At 50.8% G+C, this 17,715-nt stretch overlaps 1 protein-coding gene across 2 annotated transcripts in view; it reads left to right on the top strand.

Moving 5' to 3' along the window:
- Positions 1 to 16,084: 16,084 nt before the first annotated feature.
- gprc5ba (G protein-coupled receptor, class C, group 5, member Ba) overlaps positions 16,085 to 17,715 on the top strand; it is a 43,710-nt gene continuing 42,079 nt past the window's right edge. Inside the window, exon 1 of one of the 2 annotated variants that reach the window (XM_072481893.1) lies at positions 16,085 to 16,202. Coding sequence is in view for 1 of the 2 variants with exons in the window: in XM_072481892.1 (XP_072337993.1) it covers positions 16,765 to 16,774 (10 nt within the window). In the remaining variant the exon portion in view is untranslated. Of the gene's footprint in view, positions 16,203 to 16,633; positions 16,775 to 17,715 lie in introns of those variants that run through there. The other variant, XM_072481892.1, reaches the window with a different exon arrangement.

Here is a 17,715-nt window from a genome sequence, read left to right as displayed (position 1 = left end):
GGGGAAGGCAAAGAGACGTTCATGGGGTGTGTCATTAGTTGCAGTGCACAGGAGCGACCGAATGGAGTGAAGTGCGTTGGGGACGACCACCTGCCAGCGGGAGGCCGGGAGATTTCTGGACCGTAGGGCCAGCTGGACGGCCCTCCAGACCGTCCCATTCTCCCGCTCCACCTGCCCGTTTCCCCTGGGGTTGTAGCTGGTCGTCCTGCTCGAGGCGATGCCCTTGTTGAGCAGGTTCTGGTGCAGCTCATCGCTCATGAATGAGGATCCCCTGTCGCTGTGGATGTAGGCGGGGAAACCGAACAGAGCGAAGATGGTGCTGAGGGCTTTTGTGACGGCGGCAGACGTCATGTCGGGGCATGGGATGGCGAAGGGGAATCTGGAATATTCATCGACCACACTGAGGAAGTACGTGTTACAGTCGGTGGAGGGGAGGGGCCCTTTGAAGTCCATGCTGAGGCGTTCAAAGGGGCGGGAGACCTTCACCAGGCACGCACGGTCTGGCCGGTAGAAGTGCGGTTTACACTCCGCGCAGACCTGGCAGTCTCTGGTGATTCCCCTGACTTCCTCGACGGAGTAGGGCAGATTGCGGGCCTTGATGAAGTGGTACAAACGTGTGACTCCCGGGGGACAAAGGTTGTCGTGCAGAGTCCGGAGACGGTCCACCTGTGCGCTGCCACATGTACCTCGGGATAGGGCATCGGGGGCTTGTTGAGTTTGCCGGGGCGATACAAAATCTCGTAGTTGTATGTGGAGAGCTCAATCCTCCACCTCAAGGTTTTATCGTTCTTGATCTTGCCCCGCTGTGTGTTATTGAACATGAAGGCTACCAACCGTTGGTCAGTGAGGAGAGTGAATCGCCTGCCGGCCAGGTAATGCCTCCAATGCCGCACAGCTTCAACGATGGCTTGGGCCTCCTTCTTGACGGAGGAGTGCCGAATTTCGGGGGCATGAAGGGTTCGTGAAAAGAATGCAACGGGCCTGCCTGCCTGGTTGAGGGTGGCGGCTGGAGCGACGTCTGATGCGTCGCTCTCGACTTGAAATGCTTACGTCTCGTCGACTGCGTGCATCGCGGCCTTGGCGATATCGGCCTTAATACGGTTGAAGGCCTGGTGAGCCTCGATCGTTAGGGGAAAAAGAGTGGATTGGATGAGTGGGATGGGCGTAGTAAGAAAAGAACCCCAGGCAATGTTTGAGGGCCTTGGGGCAGTGGGGGAAGGAGAGTTCCATGAGGTGGCGCATGCGGTCGGGATCAGGCCCCAGAATTCCGTTCTGGACCACATAGCCGAGGATGGCTAAGCATTTCGTGCTGAACACACACTTCTCCTTGTTATAAATTAGGTTGAGGATTGTGGCGGTGTGGAAAAATTTGGCAAGGTTGGCGTCATGGTCCTGCTGATCGTGGCCGCAGATGGTGACATTGTCCAGGTACGGGAAAGTGGCCCGCAGCCCGTACCGGTCAACCATTCGGTCCATTTCCCATTGGAAAACGGAGACCCCGTTGGTGATGCCAAAGGGAACCCTAAGAAAGTGGTAAAGGCGGCCATCTGCCTCGAAGGCCGTGTATGGACGGTCCGCCTTAAGGATGGGGAGCTGGTGGTAGGCGGATTTTAGGTCGACAGTTGAGAAGACCCGGTACTGCGCAATCTGATTGACCATATCAGATATGCGTGGGAGGGGGTACGCGTCGAGCTGCGTGTACCGATTGATGGTCTGGCTGTAGTCCACGACCATTCTGTGTTTCTCCCCAGTTTTCACCACTACCACTTGAGCTCTCCAGGGGCTGTTGCTGGCCTCGATGATACCTTCCCGAAGCAGCCGTTGGACCTCGGACCTGATGAAGGTCCTGTCCTGGGTACTGTACCGTCTGCTCCTGGTGGCGACGGGTTTGCAATCTGGAGTTAAGTTTGCAAATAGGGAAGGTGGGTCGACCTTTAGGGTCGCGAGGCCGCACACAGTGAGGGGTGGTAGGGGCCCGCCGAATTTCAGTGTTAGGCTCTGGAGGTTGCACTGGAAGTCCAGGCCGAGTAGCAAGGCAGCGCAGAGGTTGGGGAGGATGTAGAGGCGGAAGCCGCTGAACTCCACGCCGTGGACAGTGAGAATGGCGATGCAGTACCCCCGGATTGCCACGGATTGGGACCCGGAGGCCAGGGAGATTCTCTGGTTGGCGGATGTACCGTGAGGGAGCAGCGCCTTACCGTATTGGGATGGATGAAGCTCTCGGTGCTCCTGGAGTCCAGCAGGCTGGAGATCTCATGCCCATCGATTTTCACGTAGGTAGAGGCCGTTGCTAGGTTACGTGGGCGAGATGCGGCTGGTCGTCGATGGTGGCAGACGATGGGGTGCCCGGGGGGCATGGGTCCTGGTATGATGGCGGCGGCCACAAGCAGCACGTGGTGGGGGTCGAACAAGATGGCGGCGCCTGTTGATCCTGGGGAGGACAAGATGGCGGCGTCCACGTGCCGCACGTGGTCCGGGGAGGGGAAGATGGCGGCGCCCACTGGCCGTACGTGGGGGGGGGTCAGAACAATAGCAGCGACTGTGCGGGCCTGGCACACCGCAGCGAAGTGTCCCTTCTCGCAAAGGGCACTCCGAGCCGGGCAGCGTTGTCGGGGGTGTTTGGACTGCCCACAGTAGTAACATTTGGGGCCCCCGGGGTTGGTTGGCTGCCGCGCGGCACAGGCGTGGGGTTGGCTGAGTGGGGTCCCCGATGGGGCGGCCGTCTGCGGAGTCTATGGTGCGTAGGAGGGGTGGGCCGCGCGGCCGGGGGTGTAGGCCTGGATGTTGCGCGAAGCGACCGTCAGCGAGAGCGCTAGATTTTTGGTTGCCGCGAGGTCGAGCGAAGCCCCTTCGAAGAGGCGCTGGAGGATGTAATCCGACCCTATCCCCGTAACAAAAGCGTCTCTCATGAGCAAGTTCGAGTGTTCCGTGGCCGTGACGGCCTGACAGTCACAGTCTCTGACTCGGGGAATCAGGGCGCGCCTGAAATCTTCCACTGACTCACCAGGAAGTTGACTACGAGTGGAGAGGAGGTGCCTGGCATAGAGCATGTTAGTCCGCTGAGCGTAGTTTTCCTTCAGTAGCGCCATGGCGTCTTTGTAGGTCGGCGCGTCCTGGATAAGCGGAAAGACGTTGGAGCTCAGCCGCGTGTAGAGGATCTGAATCTTCTGAGCTTCCGGAATTGGGTCTGGTGCAGACCTGATGTGAGCTTCGAAACAGGCTCGCCGATGATCAAGGTCCTTTTTGGCGTTGCCTGATTGCGGATCCAGCTGCAGGCGATCCGGCTTGATGCGGAGGCCCATCTTCTGAAAACTTTAGTGCAATAAATTGATGCACGATCAATTACACAAAGATGAGAGTTGGATGCAATCGAGGCTTTATTACACTGAGATGTGTGGCCTCCTACAGTAGCTGGCGAAATGGCTGCTGTACGGGAGCACACATATTTATACCCCGCCTACTGGGCGGAGCCAGCAGACAGGGAACTACCCCCGTATCTGTAGTACAGGGTCTTACCACAAAGCACCTAATATATACATCAGTGGTGACTACCACAATAACTTTATTTCCAATTACATTTGTACAGCAGCAGTACTCCACCACTGCTCTCTCCTCTAGCTGGTTCCACACTGGCCAGTTCTATTTATGCAGGGACTCTGCTAATGATTTCTCTGCCCTCATTGGGGGTGCTCCTACTCACTAAGGATTGTGGGATAGGCAATAGTCCTCAGTCAGTAGTAATCAGACAGGTTATAACACACTCCCTCAGTACTGACCCTCTGACAGTGCGGCACTCCCTCAGTACTGACCCCCTGACAGTGCGGCACTCCCTCAGTACTGACCCTCTGACAGTGCAGCACTCTCTCAGTAATGACCCTCTGACAGTGCAGCACTCCCTCAGCACTGACCCTCTGACAATGCGGCACTCCCTCAGTACTGACCCTCTGACAGTGCAGCACTCCCTCAGTACTGACCCTCTGACAGTGCAGTACTCCCTCAGTACTGACCCTCTGACAGTGCGGCACTCCCTCAGTACTGACCCTCTGACAGTGCGGCACTCCCTCAGTACTGACCCTCTGACAGTGCAGCACTCTCTCAGTAATGACCCTCTGACAGTGCGGCACTCCCTCAGTACTGACCCTCTGACAGTGCAGCACTCCCTCAGTACTGACCCTCTGACAGTGCAGCACTCCCTCAGTACTGACCCTCTGACAGTGCAGCGCTCCCTCAGTACTGACCCTGTGACAGTGCGGCACTCCCTCAGTACTGACCCTCTGACAGTGCTGCACTCCCTCAGTACTGACCCTCTTACAGTGCGGCACTCCCTCAGTACTGACCCTCTGACAGTGCTGCACTCTCTCAGTACTGACCCTCTGACAGTGCAACACTCCCTCAGTACTGACCCTCTGACAGTGTGGCACTCCCTCAGTACTGACCCTCTGACAATGCGGCACTCCCTCAGTTCTGGCCCTCTGACAGTGCGGCACTCCCTCAGTACTGACCCTCTGACAATGCGGCACTCCCTCAGTACTGACCCTCTGACAATGCGGCACTCCCTCAGTACTGACCCTCTGACAGTGCTTCACTCTCTCAGTACTGACCCTCTGACAGTGCGGCACTCCCTCAGTACTGACCCTCTGACAGTGCGGCACTCCCTCAGTACTGACCCTCTGACAGTGCGGCACTCCCTCAGTACTGACCCTCTGACAGTGCGGCACTCCCTCAGTACTGACCCTCTGACAGTGCAGCACTCCCTCTGTACTGACCCTCTGACAATGCGGCACTCCCTCAGTACTGACCCTCTGACAGTGCAGCACTCCCTCAGTACTGACCCTCTGACAGTGCAGCGCTCCCTCAGTACTGACCCTGTGACAGTGCGGCACTCCCTCAGTACTGACCCTCTGACAGTGCTGCACTCCCTCAGTACTGACCCTCTTACAGTGCGGCACTCCCTCAGTACTGACCCTCTGACAGTGCTGGACTCTCTCAGTACTGACCCTCTGACAGTGCAACACTCCCTCAGTACTGACCCTCTGACAGTGTGGCACTCCCTCAGTACTGACCCTCTGACAATGCGGCACTCCCTCAGTACTAGCCCTCTGACAGTGCGGCACTCCCTCAGTACTGACCCTCTGACAATGCGGCACTCCCTCAGTACTGACCCTCTAACAATGCGGCACTCCCTCAGTACTGACCCTCTGACAGTGCTGCACTCTCTCAGTACTGACCCTCTGACAGTGCGGCACTCCCTCAGTACTGACCCTCTGACAGTGCGGCACTCCCTCAGTACTGACCCTCTGACAGTGCGGCACTCCCTCAGTACTGACCCTCTGACAGTGCGGCACTCCCTCAGTACTGACCCTCTGACAGTGCAGCACTCCCTCTGTACTGACCCTCTGACAATGCGGCACTCCCTCAGTACTGACCCTCTGACAGTGCAGCACTCCCTCAGTACTGACCCTCTGACAATGCAGCGCTCCCTCAGTACTGACCCTCTGACAGTGCAGCACTCCCTCAGTACTGACCCTCTGACAATGCGGCACTCCCTCAGTACTGACCCTCTGACAGTGCAGCACTCCCTCAGCACTGACCCTCTGACAATGCAGCACTCCCTCAGTACTGACCCTCTGGAGAGGCATAAATATCCTGGCCGCAAGTTTTGCTAGTGTCACACGGGAGAGTTTAAACTAGTATGGCAGGGGGATGGGCACCGGAGCAATAGGTCAGAAGGTGAAAAAATTGAGGGAGAACTCGGAACTAGGGCCAGAATGGCTCTGAGGAAGAGCAGACAGGGTGAAGTTGCTGAAAACAGCAGGACTGGTGGCCTGAAGTGCATATGTTTTAATGCAAGAAGTATTACAGGTAAGGCAGATGAACTTAGAGCTTGGATTAGTACTTGGAACTATGATGTTGTTGCCATTACAGAGACCTGGTTGAGGCAAGGACAGGATTGGCAGCTAAACGTTCCAGGATTTAGAAGTTTCAGGCGGGATAGAGGGGGAGATAAAAGGGGTGGCGGAGTTGCGTGACTGGTGAGGAAGAATAACACAGCTGTACTACGGGAGGACACCACAGAGGGCAGTGAGGCTATATGGGTAGAGATCAGGAATAAGAAGGGTGCAGTCACAATGTTGGGGGTTTACTACAGGCCTCCCAACAGCCAGCGGGAGATAGAGGAACAGATAGGTAGACAGATTATGTAAACAAGTAAAAACAACAGGGTTGTTGTGATGGGAGACTTTAACTTCCCCAATATTGACTGGGACTCATTTAGTGCTCGGGGCCTGGATGGGGCAGAGTTTGTAAGGAGCATCCAGGAGGGCTTCTTAAAAGAATTTGTCGATACTCCAACTAGGGAAGGGGCTATACTGGACCTGGTATTGGGGAATGAGCCCGGCCAGGTGGTAGAAGTTTCAGAAAAGGAGCATTTTGGGAACAGTGACCACAATTCAGTAAGTTTTAAAGTACTGGTGGACAAGGATAAGAGTGGTCCTAGGGTGAATGTGCTAAATTGCCTAAATTTTCAGCATCCATGGCTCCGACTATCTCTACCTCCCTCCTCTCCGGGGGCATCATAATCACGTTGAGCAGCCTTCTTACGTTGCCCACCAGCTGCCTCCCCTTTACAAACCCGGTTTGGTCCTCCCCAATTACATCTGGTACACAGTCCTCAATTCTGGTCGCCCTGACTCCTTGCTTAAGTACCTTCCTACTTTCCTTATATTCCACGCAGGCTTCGTCTGTTCCCAGCCTTTTAGCCCTGACAAATGCCTCCTTTTTCTTTTTGACGAGGCCTACAATATCACTCGTCATCCAAGGTTCCCGAAAATTGCCGTATTTATCTTTCTTCCTCACAGGAACATGCCTGTCCTGTATTCCTTTCAACTGTTACTTGAAAGCCTCCCACATGTCAGATGTTGATTTGCCCTCAAACATCCGCCCCCAATCTATGTTCTTCAGTTCCCGCCTAATATTGTTATAATTAGCCTTCCCCCAATTTAGCACATTCATCCTCGGACCACTCTTATCTTTGTCCACCAGTACTTTAAAACTTACTGAATTGTGGTCACTGTTACCGAAATGCTCCCCTACTGAAACATCTACCACCTGGCCGAGCTCATTCCCCAATACCAGGTCCAGTACCACCCCTTCCCTAGTTGGACTGTCTACATATTGTTTTAAGAAGCCCTCCTGGATGCTCCTTACAAACTCCGCCCCGTCTAAGCCCCTGGCACTAAGTGAGTCCCAGTCAATATTGGGGAAGTTGAAGTCTCCCATCACCACAACCCTGTTGTTCTTACTCTTTTCCAAAATCTGTCTACCTATCTGCTCCTCTATCTCCCGCTGGCTGTTGGGAGGCCTGTAGTATACCCCCAACATTGTGACTGCACCCTTCTTATTCCTGATCTCTACCCATATAGCCTCACTGCCCTCTGAGGTGTCCTCTCGCAGTACAGCTGTGATATTCTCCCGAACAAGTAGCGCAACTCCGCCTCCCCTTTTACATCCCCCTCTATCCCGCCTGAAACATCTAAATCCTGGACCGTTTAGCTGCCAATCCTGCCCTTCCCTCAACCAGGTCTCTGTAATGGCAACAACATCATAGTTCCAAGTACTAATCCAAGCTCTAAGTTCATCTGCCTCTATTTCTAGCCTCACTGGCACGTGGCACAGGGAGTAATCCCGAGATTACAACCCTCGAGGTCCTGTCTTTTAACTTTCTGCCTAGCTCCCTGAACTCCTGCTGCAGGACCTCATGCCCCTTCCTGCCTATGTCGTTAGTACCAATATGTACAACGACCTCTGCCTGTTTGCCCTCCCCCTTCAGGATGCCCTCTACCCGTTCGGAGACATCCTGGACCCTGGCACCAGGGAGGCAACATACCATCCTGGAGTCTCTTTCACGTCCACAGAAGCGCCTATCTGTGCCCCTGACTATAGAGTCCCCTATTACTATTACTCTTCTGCGCTTTGACCCTCCCTTCTGAACATCAGAGCCAGCCGTGGTGCCACTGCTCTGGCTGCTGCTGTTTTCCCCTGATAGGCTATCCCCCCCGACAGTATCCAAAGGGGTATATCTGTTCGAGAGGGGGACAACCACAGGGGATTCCTGCACTGACTGCCTGCCCTTTCTGGTGGTCACCCATTTCTCTGCCTGCACCTTGGGTGTGACCACATTTACATAACTGCGGTCTATGACGCTTTCCGCCACCTGCATGCTCCTAAGTGCATCCAATTGCTGCTCCAACCGAACCATGCGGTCTGTGAGGAGCTCCAGTTACATAGAACATAGAACATAGAACAATACAGCGCAGTACAGGCCCTTCGGCCCACGATGTTGCACCGAAACAAAAGCCATCTAACCTACACTATACCATTATCATCCATATGTGTATCCAATAAACTTTTAAATGCCCTCAATGTTGGCGAGTTCACTACTGTAGCAGGTAGGGCATTCCACGGCCTCACTACTCTTTGCGTAAAGAACCTACCCCTGACCTCTGTCCTATATCTATCACCCCTCAGTTTAAGGCTATGTCCCCTCGTGCTAGCCATTTCCATCCGCGGGAGAAGGCTCTCACTGTCCACCCTATCTAACCCTCTGATCATTTTGTATGCCTCTATTAAGTCTCCTCTTAACCTTCTTCTCTCTAACGAAAACAACCTCAAGTCCATCAGCCTTTCCTCATAAGATTTTCCCTCCATACCAGGCAACATCCTGGTAAATCTCCTCTGCACCCGTTCCAAAGCCTCCACGTCCTTCCTATAATGCGGTGACCAGAACTGTACGCAATACTCCAAATGCGGCCGTACCAGAGTTCTGTACAGCTGCAACATGACCTCCTGACTCCGGAACTCAATCCCTCTACCAATAAAGGCCAACACTCCATAGGCCTTCTTCACCACCCTATCAACCTGGGTGGCAACTTTCAGGGATCTATGTACATGGACACCTAGATCCCTCTGCTCATCCACACTTTCAAGAACTTTTCCATTAGCCAAATATTCCACATTCCTGTTTTTCCTTCCAAAGTGAATCACCTCACACTTCTCTACATTAAACTCCATTTGCCACCCCTCAGCCCAGCTCTGCAGCTTATCTATGTCCCTCTGTAACCTGCTACATCCTTCCACACTATCGACAACACCACCGACTTTAGTATCGTCTGCAAATTTACTCACCCACCCTTCTGCGCCTTCCTCTAGGTCATTGATAAAAATGACAAACAGCAACGGCCCCAGAACAGATCCTTGTGGTACTCCACTTGTGACAGAACTCCATTCTGAACATTTCCCATCAACCACCACCCTCTGTCTTCTTTCAGCTAGCCAATTTCTGATCCACATCTCTAAATCACCCTCAATCCCCAGCCTCCGTATTTTCTGCAATAGCCTTCCGTGGGGAACCTTATCAAACGCTTTGCTGAAATCCATATACACCACATCAACTGCTCTACCCTCGTCTACCTGTTCAGTCACCTTCTCAAAGAACTCGATAAGGTTTGTGAAACATGACCTACCCTTCACAAAGCCATGCTGACTATCCCTGATCATATTATTCCTATCTAGATGATTATAAATCTTGTCTCTTATAATCCCCTCCAAGACTTTACCCACTACAGACGTGAGGCTCACCGGTCTATAGTTGCCGGGGTTGTCTCTGCTCCCCTTTTTGAACAAAGGGACCACATTTGCTATCCTCCAGTCCTCTGGCACTATTCCTGTAGCCAATGATGCCATAAAAATCAAAGCCAATGGTCCAGCAATCTCTTCCCTGGCCTCCCAGAGAATCCTAGGATAAATCCCATCAGGTCCCGGGGACTTATCTATTTTCAGCCTGTCCAGAATTGCCAACACCTCTTCCCTACGTACCTCAATGCCATCTAATCTATTTACCTGGAGCTCAGCATTCTCCTCCACAACATTATCTTTTTCCTGAGTGAATACTGACGAAAAATATTCATTTAGTATCTCGCCTATCTCTTCAGACTCTACACACAACTTCCCATCCCTGTCCTTGACTGGTCCTACTCTGTCCCTAGTCATTCGCTTATTCCTGACATACCTATAGAAAGCTTTTGGGTTTTCCTTGATCCTTCCTGCCAAATACTTCTCATGTCCCCTCCTTGCTCGTCTTAGCTCTCTCTTTAGATCCTTCCTCGCTACCTTGTAACTATCCATCGCCCCAACTGAAACTTCACACCTCATCTTCACATAGGCCTCCTTCTTCCTCTTAACAAGAGATTCCACTTCTTTGGTAAACCACGGTTCCCTCGCTCAGCACCTTCCTCCCCGCCTGACCGGTACATACTTATCAAGAACACGCAGTAGCTGATCCTTGAACAAGCTCCACTTATCCAGTGTGTCCAACACTTGCAGCCTACTTCTCCACCTTATCCCCCCCAAGTCACATCTAATGGCATCATAATTTCCCTTCCCCCAGCTATAACTCTTGCCCTGCGGTGTATACTTATCCCTTTCCATCCTTAACGTAAACGTCACCGAATTGTGGTCACTGTCCCCAAAGTGCTCACCTACCTCCAAATCCAACACCTGGCCTGGTTCATTACCCAAAACCAAATCCAATGTGGCCTCGCCTCTTGTTGGCCTGTCAACAAACTGTGTCAGGAAACCCTCCTGCACACACTGTACAAAAAACGACCCATCTAATGTACTCGAACTATATCTTTTCCAGTCAATATTTGGAAAGTTAAAGTCTCCCATAATAACTACCCTATTACTTTCGCTCTTATCCAGGATCATCCTCGCCATCCTTTCCTCCACATCCCTAGAACTATTTGGAGGCCTATAGAAAACTCCCAACAGGGTGACCTCTCCTTTCCTGTTTCTAACCTCAGCCCATACTACCTCGGAAGATGAGTCCCCATCTAGCATCCTCTCCGCCACCGTAATACTGCTCTTGACTAGCAGCGCCACACCTCCCCCTCTTTTGCCTCCTTCTCTGAGCTTACTAAAACACCTAAACCCCGGAACCTGCAACATCCATTCCTGTCCCTGCTCTATCCATGTCTCCGAAATGGCCACAACATCGAAGTCCCAGGTACCAACCCATGCTGCCAGTTCCCCTACCTTATTTCGTATACTCCTGGCATTGAAGTAGACACACTTCAAACCACCCACCTGAACACTGGCCCCCTCCTGCGACGTCAAATCTGAGCTCCTGACCTCTATACTCTCATTCTCCCTTACCCTAAAACTACAATCCAGGTTCCCATGCCCCTGCTGCATTAGTTTAAACCCCCCCAAAGAGCACTAACAAATCTCCCCCCCAGGATATTTGTGCCCCGCAGGTTCAGATGTAGACCATCCTGTCTGTAGAGGTCCCACCTTCCCCAGAAAGAGCCCCAGTTATCCAGAAATTTGAATCCCTCCCGCCTGCACCATCCCTGTAGCCACGTGTTTAATTGCTCTCTCTCCCTATTCCTCATCTCACTATCACGTGGCACGGGCAACAACCCAGAGATAACAACTCTGTTTGTTCTAGTTCTGAGCTTCCATCCTAGCTCCCTGAAAGCCTGCCTGACATCCTTATCCCCTTTCCTACCTATGTCGTTAGTGCCAATGTGGACCACGACTTGGGGCTGCTCCCCCTCCCCCTTAAGGACCCGGAAAACACTATCCGAGACATCACGTACCCTTGCACATGGGAGGCAACATACCAAACGTGAGTCTCTCACGCTCCCACAAAATCTCCTATCTGTGCCCTTGACTATAGAGTCCCCAATTACTAATGCTCTGCTCCTCTCCCCCCTTCCCTTCTGAGCAACAGGGACAGACTCTGTGCCAGAGGCCCGTACCCCATGGCTTACCCCGGTAAGTCGTTCCCCCCACAAGTATCCAAAGCGGTATACTTGTTTCTCAGGGGAACGACCGCAGGGGATCCCTGCACTGACTGTTTTTTCCCCGTCCCTCTTACAGTTACCCATCTATCTCCAATCTTTGGTGTAGCTAATTCCCTGAAGCTGCTATCTATGACCCCCTCTGCCTCCCGAATTATCCGAAGTTCTTCCAACTCCAGCTCCAGTTCCCTAACTCGGTCTTGGAGGAGCTGGAGATGGCAGCACTTCCTGCAGGTAAAATCAGCAGGGACACTAACGGCATCCCTCACCTCAAACATCCTGCAGGAGGAACATTGCACTCCCTTCCCTGCCATTCCTCTAACTTTCTACCAAGATCTGGCTAACTAAATTAAATTTTTTTATATATATTAAAAAAAAATTATTCATAACAATAATAAAATATGGTACTTACCTCACACCAAAGGGTTTTATTATTAGGTTAGAGGAGGAGGGCGGGTGGGAGACACTACACGTGTAGTGTCTCGGGTTTCCTCTCCACCAGAATTTATTGGTGAGGGTCTTCCCAGAAGTCCGCGGGTCGACTTCCTGTTCCCACCTTAAACACTAAAATTTAAAAAAAAATTTAAAGGAGAAACTTACCTCCCAGAAATCACTTCCGCACTGCCCCCGCTGAAATGGACTAGCCTGCTCCGCTCCTGCTGAAATCGACTTGGCCTGCAAGGTAAGTAAGTTGTTAATCTGTACTCACCTCACCACAGACAGCGACCTTTTAAATGGTCCCCTCTGCCTCGCAGCCCCCGCGCTTTTTCAAAATTCCCGCGCTGATTCTAAGGTCCCAGCTCTCACTCCCGAACTCAACAGCTGACCTGCAAGGTAAGCAAGTTAATCTGTACTCACCTCACCACAGACAGCGACCTCTTAAATGGTCCCCTCTGCCTCGCAGCCCCCGCGCTTTTTCAAAATTCCCGCGCTGATTCTAAGGTCCCAGATCTCACTCCCGAACTCAACAGCTGACCTGCAAGGTAAGCAAGTTAATCTGTCACTTTCTGCACTTTCTGCAGATGAAGCCATCCGGGACGCTGGAAGCCTCCCGGACCTGCCACATCTCACAGTCAGAGCACAGCACCCCTCTAACTGACATTGCGTCAATTAATTAAAATTAAAATTTGTCTTTTTTTTTTTTAAATATTTTAATAAAAATTTCAAAGTTACTGTCAACTATCTGTTTCCTAGCACTAGATTTCTAATAGAAATGCGATAGCTAACTATAATACTCTCCGATCTCTGGCTTAGATATCCCTCTAAATTATAATTAAGTTATTATGTTTAATTAGTTACCAAATACTCAAAATTTTTTTTAAATTTAGGGTAGAATCCCAACCAGCCACTCTGGCCACAGCTTTTCTGTGATGCCACTTCAGTTTCCCCCCGACACACACAATTTGAAAAAAGGTATAAAAGTAAAAATAAGTAAAAATCACTTACCTTCTTACCTTCTGAGTGTCTTAGATGTTCTCAGGTTCTCTCGCTGACAGAGACTGCTCCTCCACCTCCGAACCTTGACCTGCACAATGCTAATAATATAATAATAATATAATATGGCACTTACCTTACGCCAATGGGTCTTATTATTAGGTTAGAGGAGGAGGGCGGGTGGGAGACACTACACGTGTAGTGTCTCGGGTTTCCTCTCCACCAGAATTTATTGGTTGGGGGGGGGGGACTTCCCAGAGGTCCGCGGGTCGAACTTCCGGCTCCCGCCTTATATAAAAACAAATAAAACAGGAAAGAAGAACAGACACGGGACCAGGTAAGGCTTGTTAAAGTAAGTACTCACCTCCCAGAAGGCCCCTGCGCACCGCTGCCGCCGAAATCCAAAGGGCTGCTCCTGTAAAAGTAAGTGGTTTTAACGTCGCTACTCACCTCCCAGAGGGCCCCTGCGCACCGCTGCCGCCGAATTCCAAAGGGCTGCTCCAGAAGGATGTGGAGGCTTTAGAGAGGGTGCAGAAGAGATTTACCAGGATGTTGCCTGGTATGGAGGGCATAAGCTATGAGGAGATGTTGAATAAACTCGGTTTGTTCTCACTGGAACGACGGAGGTTGAGGGGCGACCTGATAGAGGTATACAAAATTATGAGGGGCATAGACAGAGTGGATAGTCAGAGGCTTTTCCCCAGGGTAGAGGGGTCAATTACTAGGGGGCATCGGTTTAAGGTGCGAGGGGCAAGGTTTAGAGGAGATGTACGAGGCAAGTTTTTTACACAGAGGGTAGTGGGTGCCTGGAACTCGCTACCGGAGGAGGTGGTGGAAGCAGGGACGATAGTGACGTTTAAGGGGCATCTTGACAAATACATGAATCGGATGGGAATAGAGGGATACGGATCCAGGAAGTGTAGATGGTTTTAGTTTAGACGGGCAGAATGGTCGGCACAGGCTTGGAGGGCCGAAGGGCCTGTTCCTGTGCTATAGTTTTCTTTGTTCTTTGTTTTGAATCTGGATGACACTTCTTTGGAACACCTTCAGCATTTCTTTTTTTTTAATTTTTTCTTTGTATTTTCAACCCTTCTGACCATTTTTCAGATCTTCTGATGTGTTGTGAGACAGGTTACTGTTAATATCAGACCTGGAGGTTATATAACTAACAGACACATCGGGCCCTTACTGCTCTTTTATATACGTCAATCCTCCGGTGTGCTGTGCAAAATCGTTTTTATTAAAACTTTATATTAAATTTCAATTTTGATTAAAATAGTTAAGTCTTGAAGGTTACAACCTGCTGGAGGAAATGGAATCGCGTTGCCCATCATACTTTCCTGTGGAATGTGACACTTGCATCTTAAATGGGCCTCGTACATCAGGACCACCTCTGGGAGCTTCTAATTGGGCCGTTTAGCCACTGTTGTCAGCAACCCTCAGTTTTGATCTTTTTTAACGAGGATGAAAGCACGTTCTTTTCAATGTGTTGCAATTTTATAAAACAAACCTCATTTCAGCATCATCTCTCCGGCCAGCCGAATAAATGTTAAATATAAAGAAATATCAGTAATCTGTAAAATCTGCTAATCAACAACTTCTCTGCAAAATATTCAGTCGACAGATTTTTTCCTTTTCCTGTTTTGCTCTTTCCAGCTGATTCTATAGAAAATGTTTTTGTCTCAATTTTCCTCAGCTTTGTGAGGATTTTCATTCATTTTTCCTTTGGAATCGGACATAAATACTTGAAAGTCTATATACTTCTAGAGAGAGAACTGTATTGCTTTATTGTCAGTGGCCAGATTCCTGCTTGTTTTATATTGATCATCGACAGGTAATGTTGTCAATTAAAAAGGAAGGTCATTAATAAACTGTCAAACTCCTTCGGAAGCTTGAATAATGCAATGATTTGGTGCAGTCAGTCATTGGACTGAATGTTATGTGAGGATGGAAATCAATGGACTTAATTCAAAGAATCTCAAGCTTAAAGTTTCCATATTTAGTTTAGAAAACCTGAGGTTAAACTGTGGAGGAAAGCAGCAGCAATGTGATCTGAAAATATTTAGTTTCAGTATGTCTTTGGGCAGTGAATAGTTTGAAAGAAGCGTTATGTGATAGTTAATGAAAGACAGCTTGCATTAAATAATGCCAACCCCAAAACCACTGGAGAAAGATTGAATTACTGGTTTAAAATGCAGTTAATTTGCATAAAGTAAATCTCACAAACGTCCAATTAAGTAAATAATAGCATACTTTGCTTTTGGAGATGGCTGAGGGAGGAATACTTGACAAAACATCCTGGTCTGCCGTGACACGTGCAATGAACTTACTTATATTCCTCGGCACCGATGCATTGAGCAGTTAAAGCGCCTCCTCGGGTGATGTGACTCTGAATCTGCATTGACTGGAACGGCAACAATTAAGAATTCCCACCCAGGAGTGGGGTCTGACCTCCAAGTATCTGACAAGGAGGCAAGTATGTTACTGTCACCCCCATATCACAATCCACTGAATAAATATATTGAACATAAGACATGAAAGAACTTTTCAGCAGACTAGTTTTAATAGCTGACATGGTGAACAATGTCCAAATGCCTTTAACAGATAACTATCCAAGGGAACAGACCACCAGACAGGGAAAACATGACAATTTACATCAGCGTGTGATTATTTTCGGATCTGAAATGCAGTAACTTTCTGCCTGAGAAGTCTAAGAATGAAAGGTAAGTGGGGAACAGCATTTGCCCAGCTCTGATAGGCTGCACCGTGCGGTACACAAGGGGAATCACACCTGCAGCTGATACACACATTTCTCCATCTGAGCGAGCAGAGCAATTCCGAACCGGAGCAGGGTCAGGCTGCTGGAACCGGGGTCTGGGCCAGGACATGTGCTCAGTCTCTCAGCGGGTAAGGATTTCAACGGGCATCCTTTTGGAATTAATGTTAAAATACAAATGCAGATGGAGAGTCTGAGTGGCTGGGTTTATTATGGCAAATGTGAACCAATATTTGTCCTATCAATGTAATTATGCAAGAACTGGCACATTTACAATGGAAGTAAGAGATTGCTGGGGAAATAGCTGTGTTAATCTTTATCTTTGTGATGTATTTATGGAGTTGCCTTGACCAGAGGTGTTTATTATTCCGGAACAAGCTGATCGATTGTCACCAAATAGACGGGTTGAGCTTTCAACAGGAAATTGACATTTTCTGTGAACGATCCTTTAAAAAGCGGGAAATGATCAAAGTACAGGAATGATTTTTCTAAATAAAGGAGCATGTGAAAGGAAAGCGACGGCTGTGTTGGGGAGGGGACAGCAGGGGGCAGGTTGGACTGAAAGCCACTTGCTGCAGTGCAGATTTCACATCTCCATGGAGCCCCTCCGTTTACGCAGATCGTAAACCAGGTTTATTCCGGAAAACTTGGCCTGGTTTAAATCAGTTTGCGCACTTTGGTTTGAAAAGAGGAATGCCAGGCAGTGAGTATAAACCCTCGGGTTGGCTTTGCTCTTTCACATCAAGCTGGCTTCCTATTCCTCCGGGTGTAAGTTTGGACGCGGCTCTGTCCTGTTGGGAAAAGCTGAGGCGATTTGTGCCTTTGGCTCGCTCCAGGCTCTCGGGGTTTTGGGTGTTTTGGTTTTTTTGAGGGTGTTTTTTTGGGGGGGAGGGGCTGTTTGGGGGGGTGTTTTGCTGGATTAGGAAGTAGGTCTGTTTGGGGGGGTGGGGGTCTCTGGTTTGGGGAGTGAGTGGGGGGGTCTCTGGTTTGGGAAGTGAGTGGGGGGGTCTCTGGTTTGGGGGGGTCTCTGGTTTGGGGAGTGAGTGGGGGGGGTCACTGGTTTGGGGAGTGAGTGGGGGGGTTTCTGGTTTGGGGAGTGAGTGGGGGGGGGTTTCTGGTTTGGAGAGTGAGAGGGGGGGGTTTCTGGTTTGGGGAGTGAGTGGGGGGGCCACTGGTTTGGGGAGGGAGTGGGGGGGCCACTGGTTTGGGGAGTGAGTGGGGGGGTCTCTGGTTTGGGGAGTGAGTGGGGGGTTTCTGGTTTGTGGGGTCTCTGGTTTGGGCAGTGAGCGGGGGGGGGTCTCTGGTTTGGGGAGTGAGTGGGGGGGGGTCTCTGGTTTGGGGAGTGAGTGGGGGGGTCTCTGGTTTGGGGGTGTGTGGGGGGGGTCTCTGGTTTGGGGGTGTGTGGGGGGGTCTCTGGTTTGGGGGTGTGTGGGGGGGTCTCTGGTTTGGGGGTGTGTGGGGGGGTCTCTGGTTTGGGGGGTGTGTGGGGGGTCTCTGGTTTGGGGGGTGGGTGGGGGGGTCTCTGGTTTGGGGGGTCTCTGGTTTGGGGGGTGGGTGGGGGGGTCTCTGGTTTGGGGGGTCTCTGGTTTGGGGAGTGAGTGGGGGTGGGGTCTCTGGTTTGGGGAATGAGGGGGGGGTCTCTGG

Source organism: Scyliorhinus torazame, chromosome 17, assembly GCF_047496885.1.
Source record: "Scyliorhinus torazame isolate Kashiwa2021f chromosome 17, sScyTor2.1, whole genome shotgun sequence".
Classification (NCBI taxonomy): domain Eukaryota; kingdom Metazoa; phylum Chordata; class Chondrichthyes; order Carcharhiniformes; family Scyliorhinidae; genus Scyliorhinus; species Scyliorhinus torazame.
This window is presented reverse-complemented; position numbering and strand designations above follow the sequence as displayed.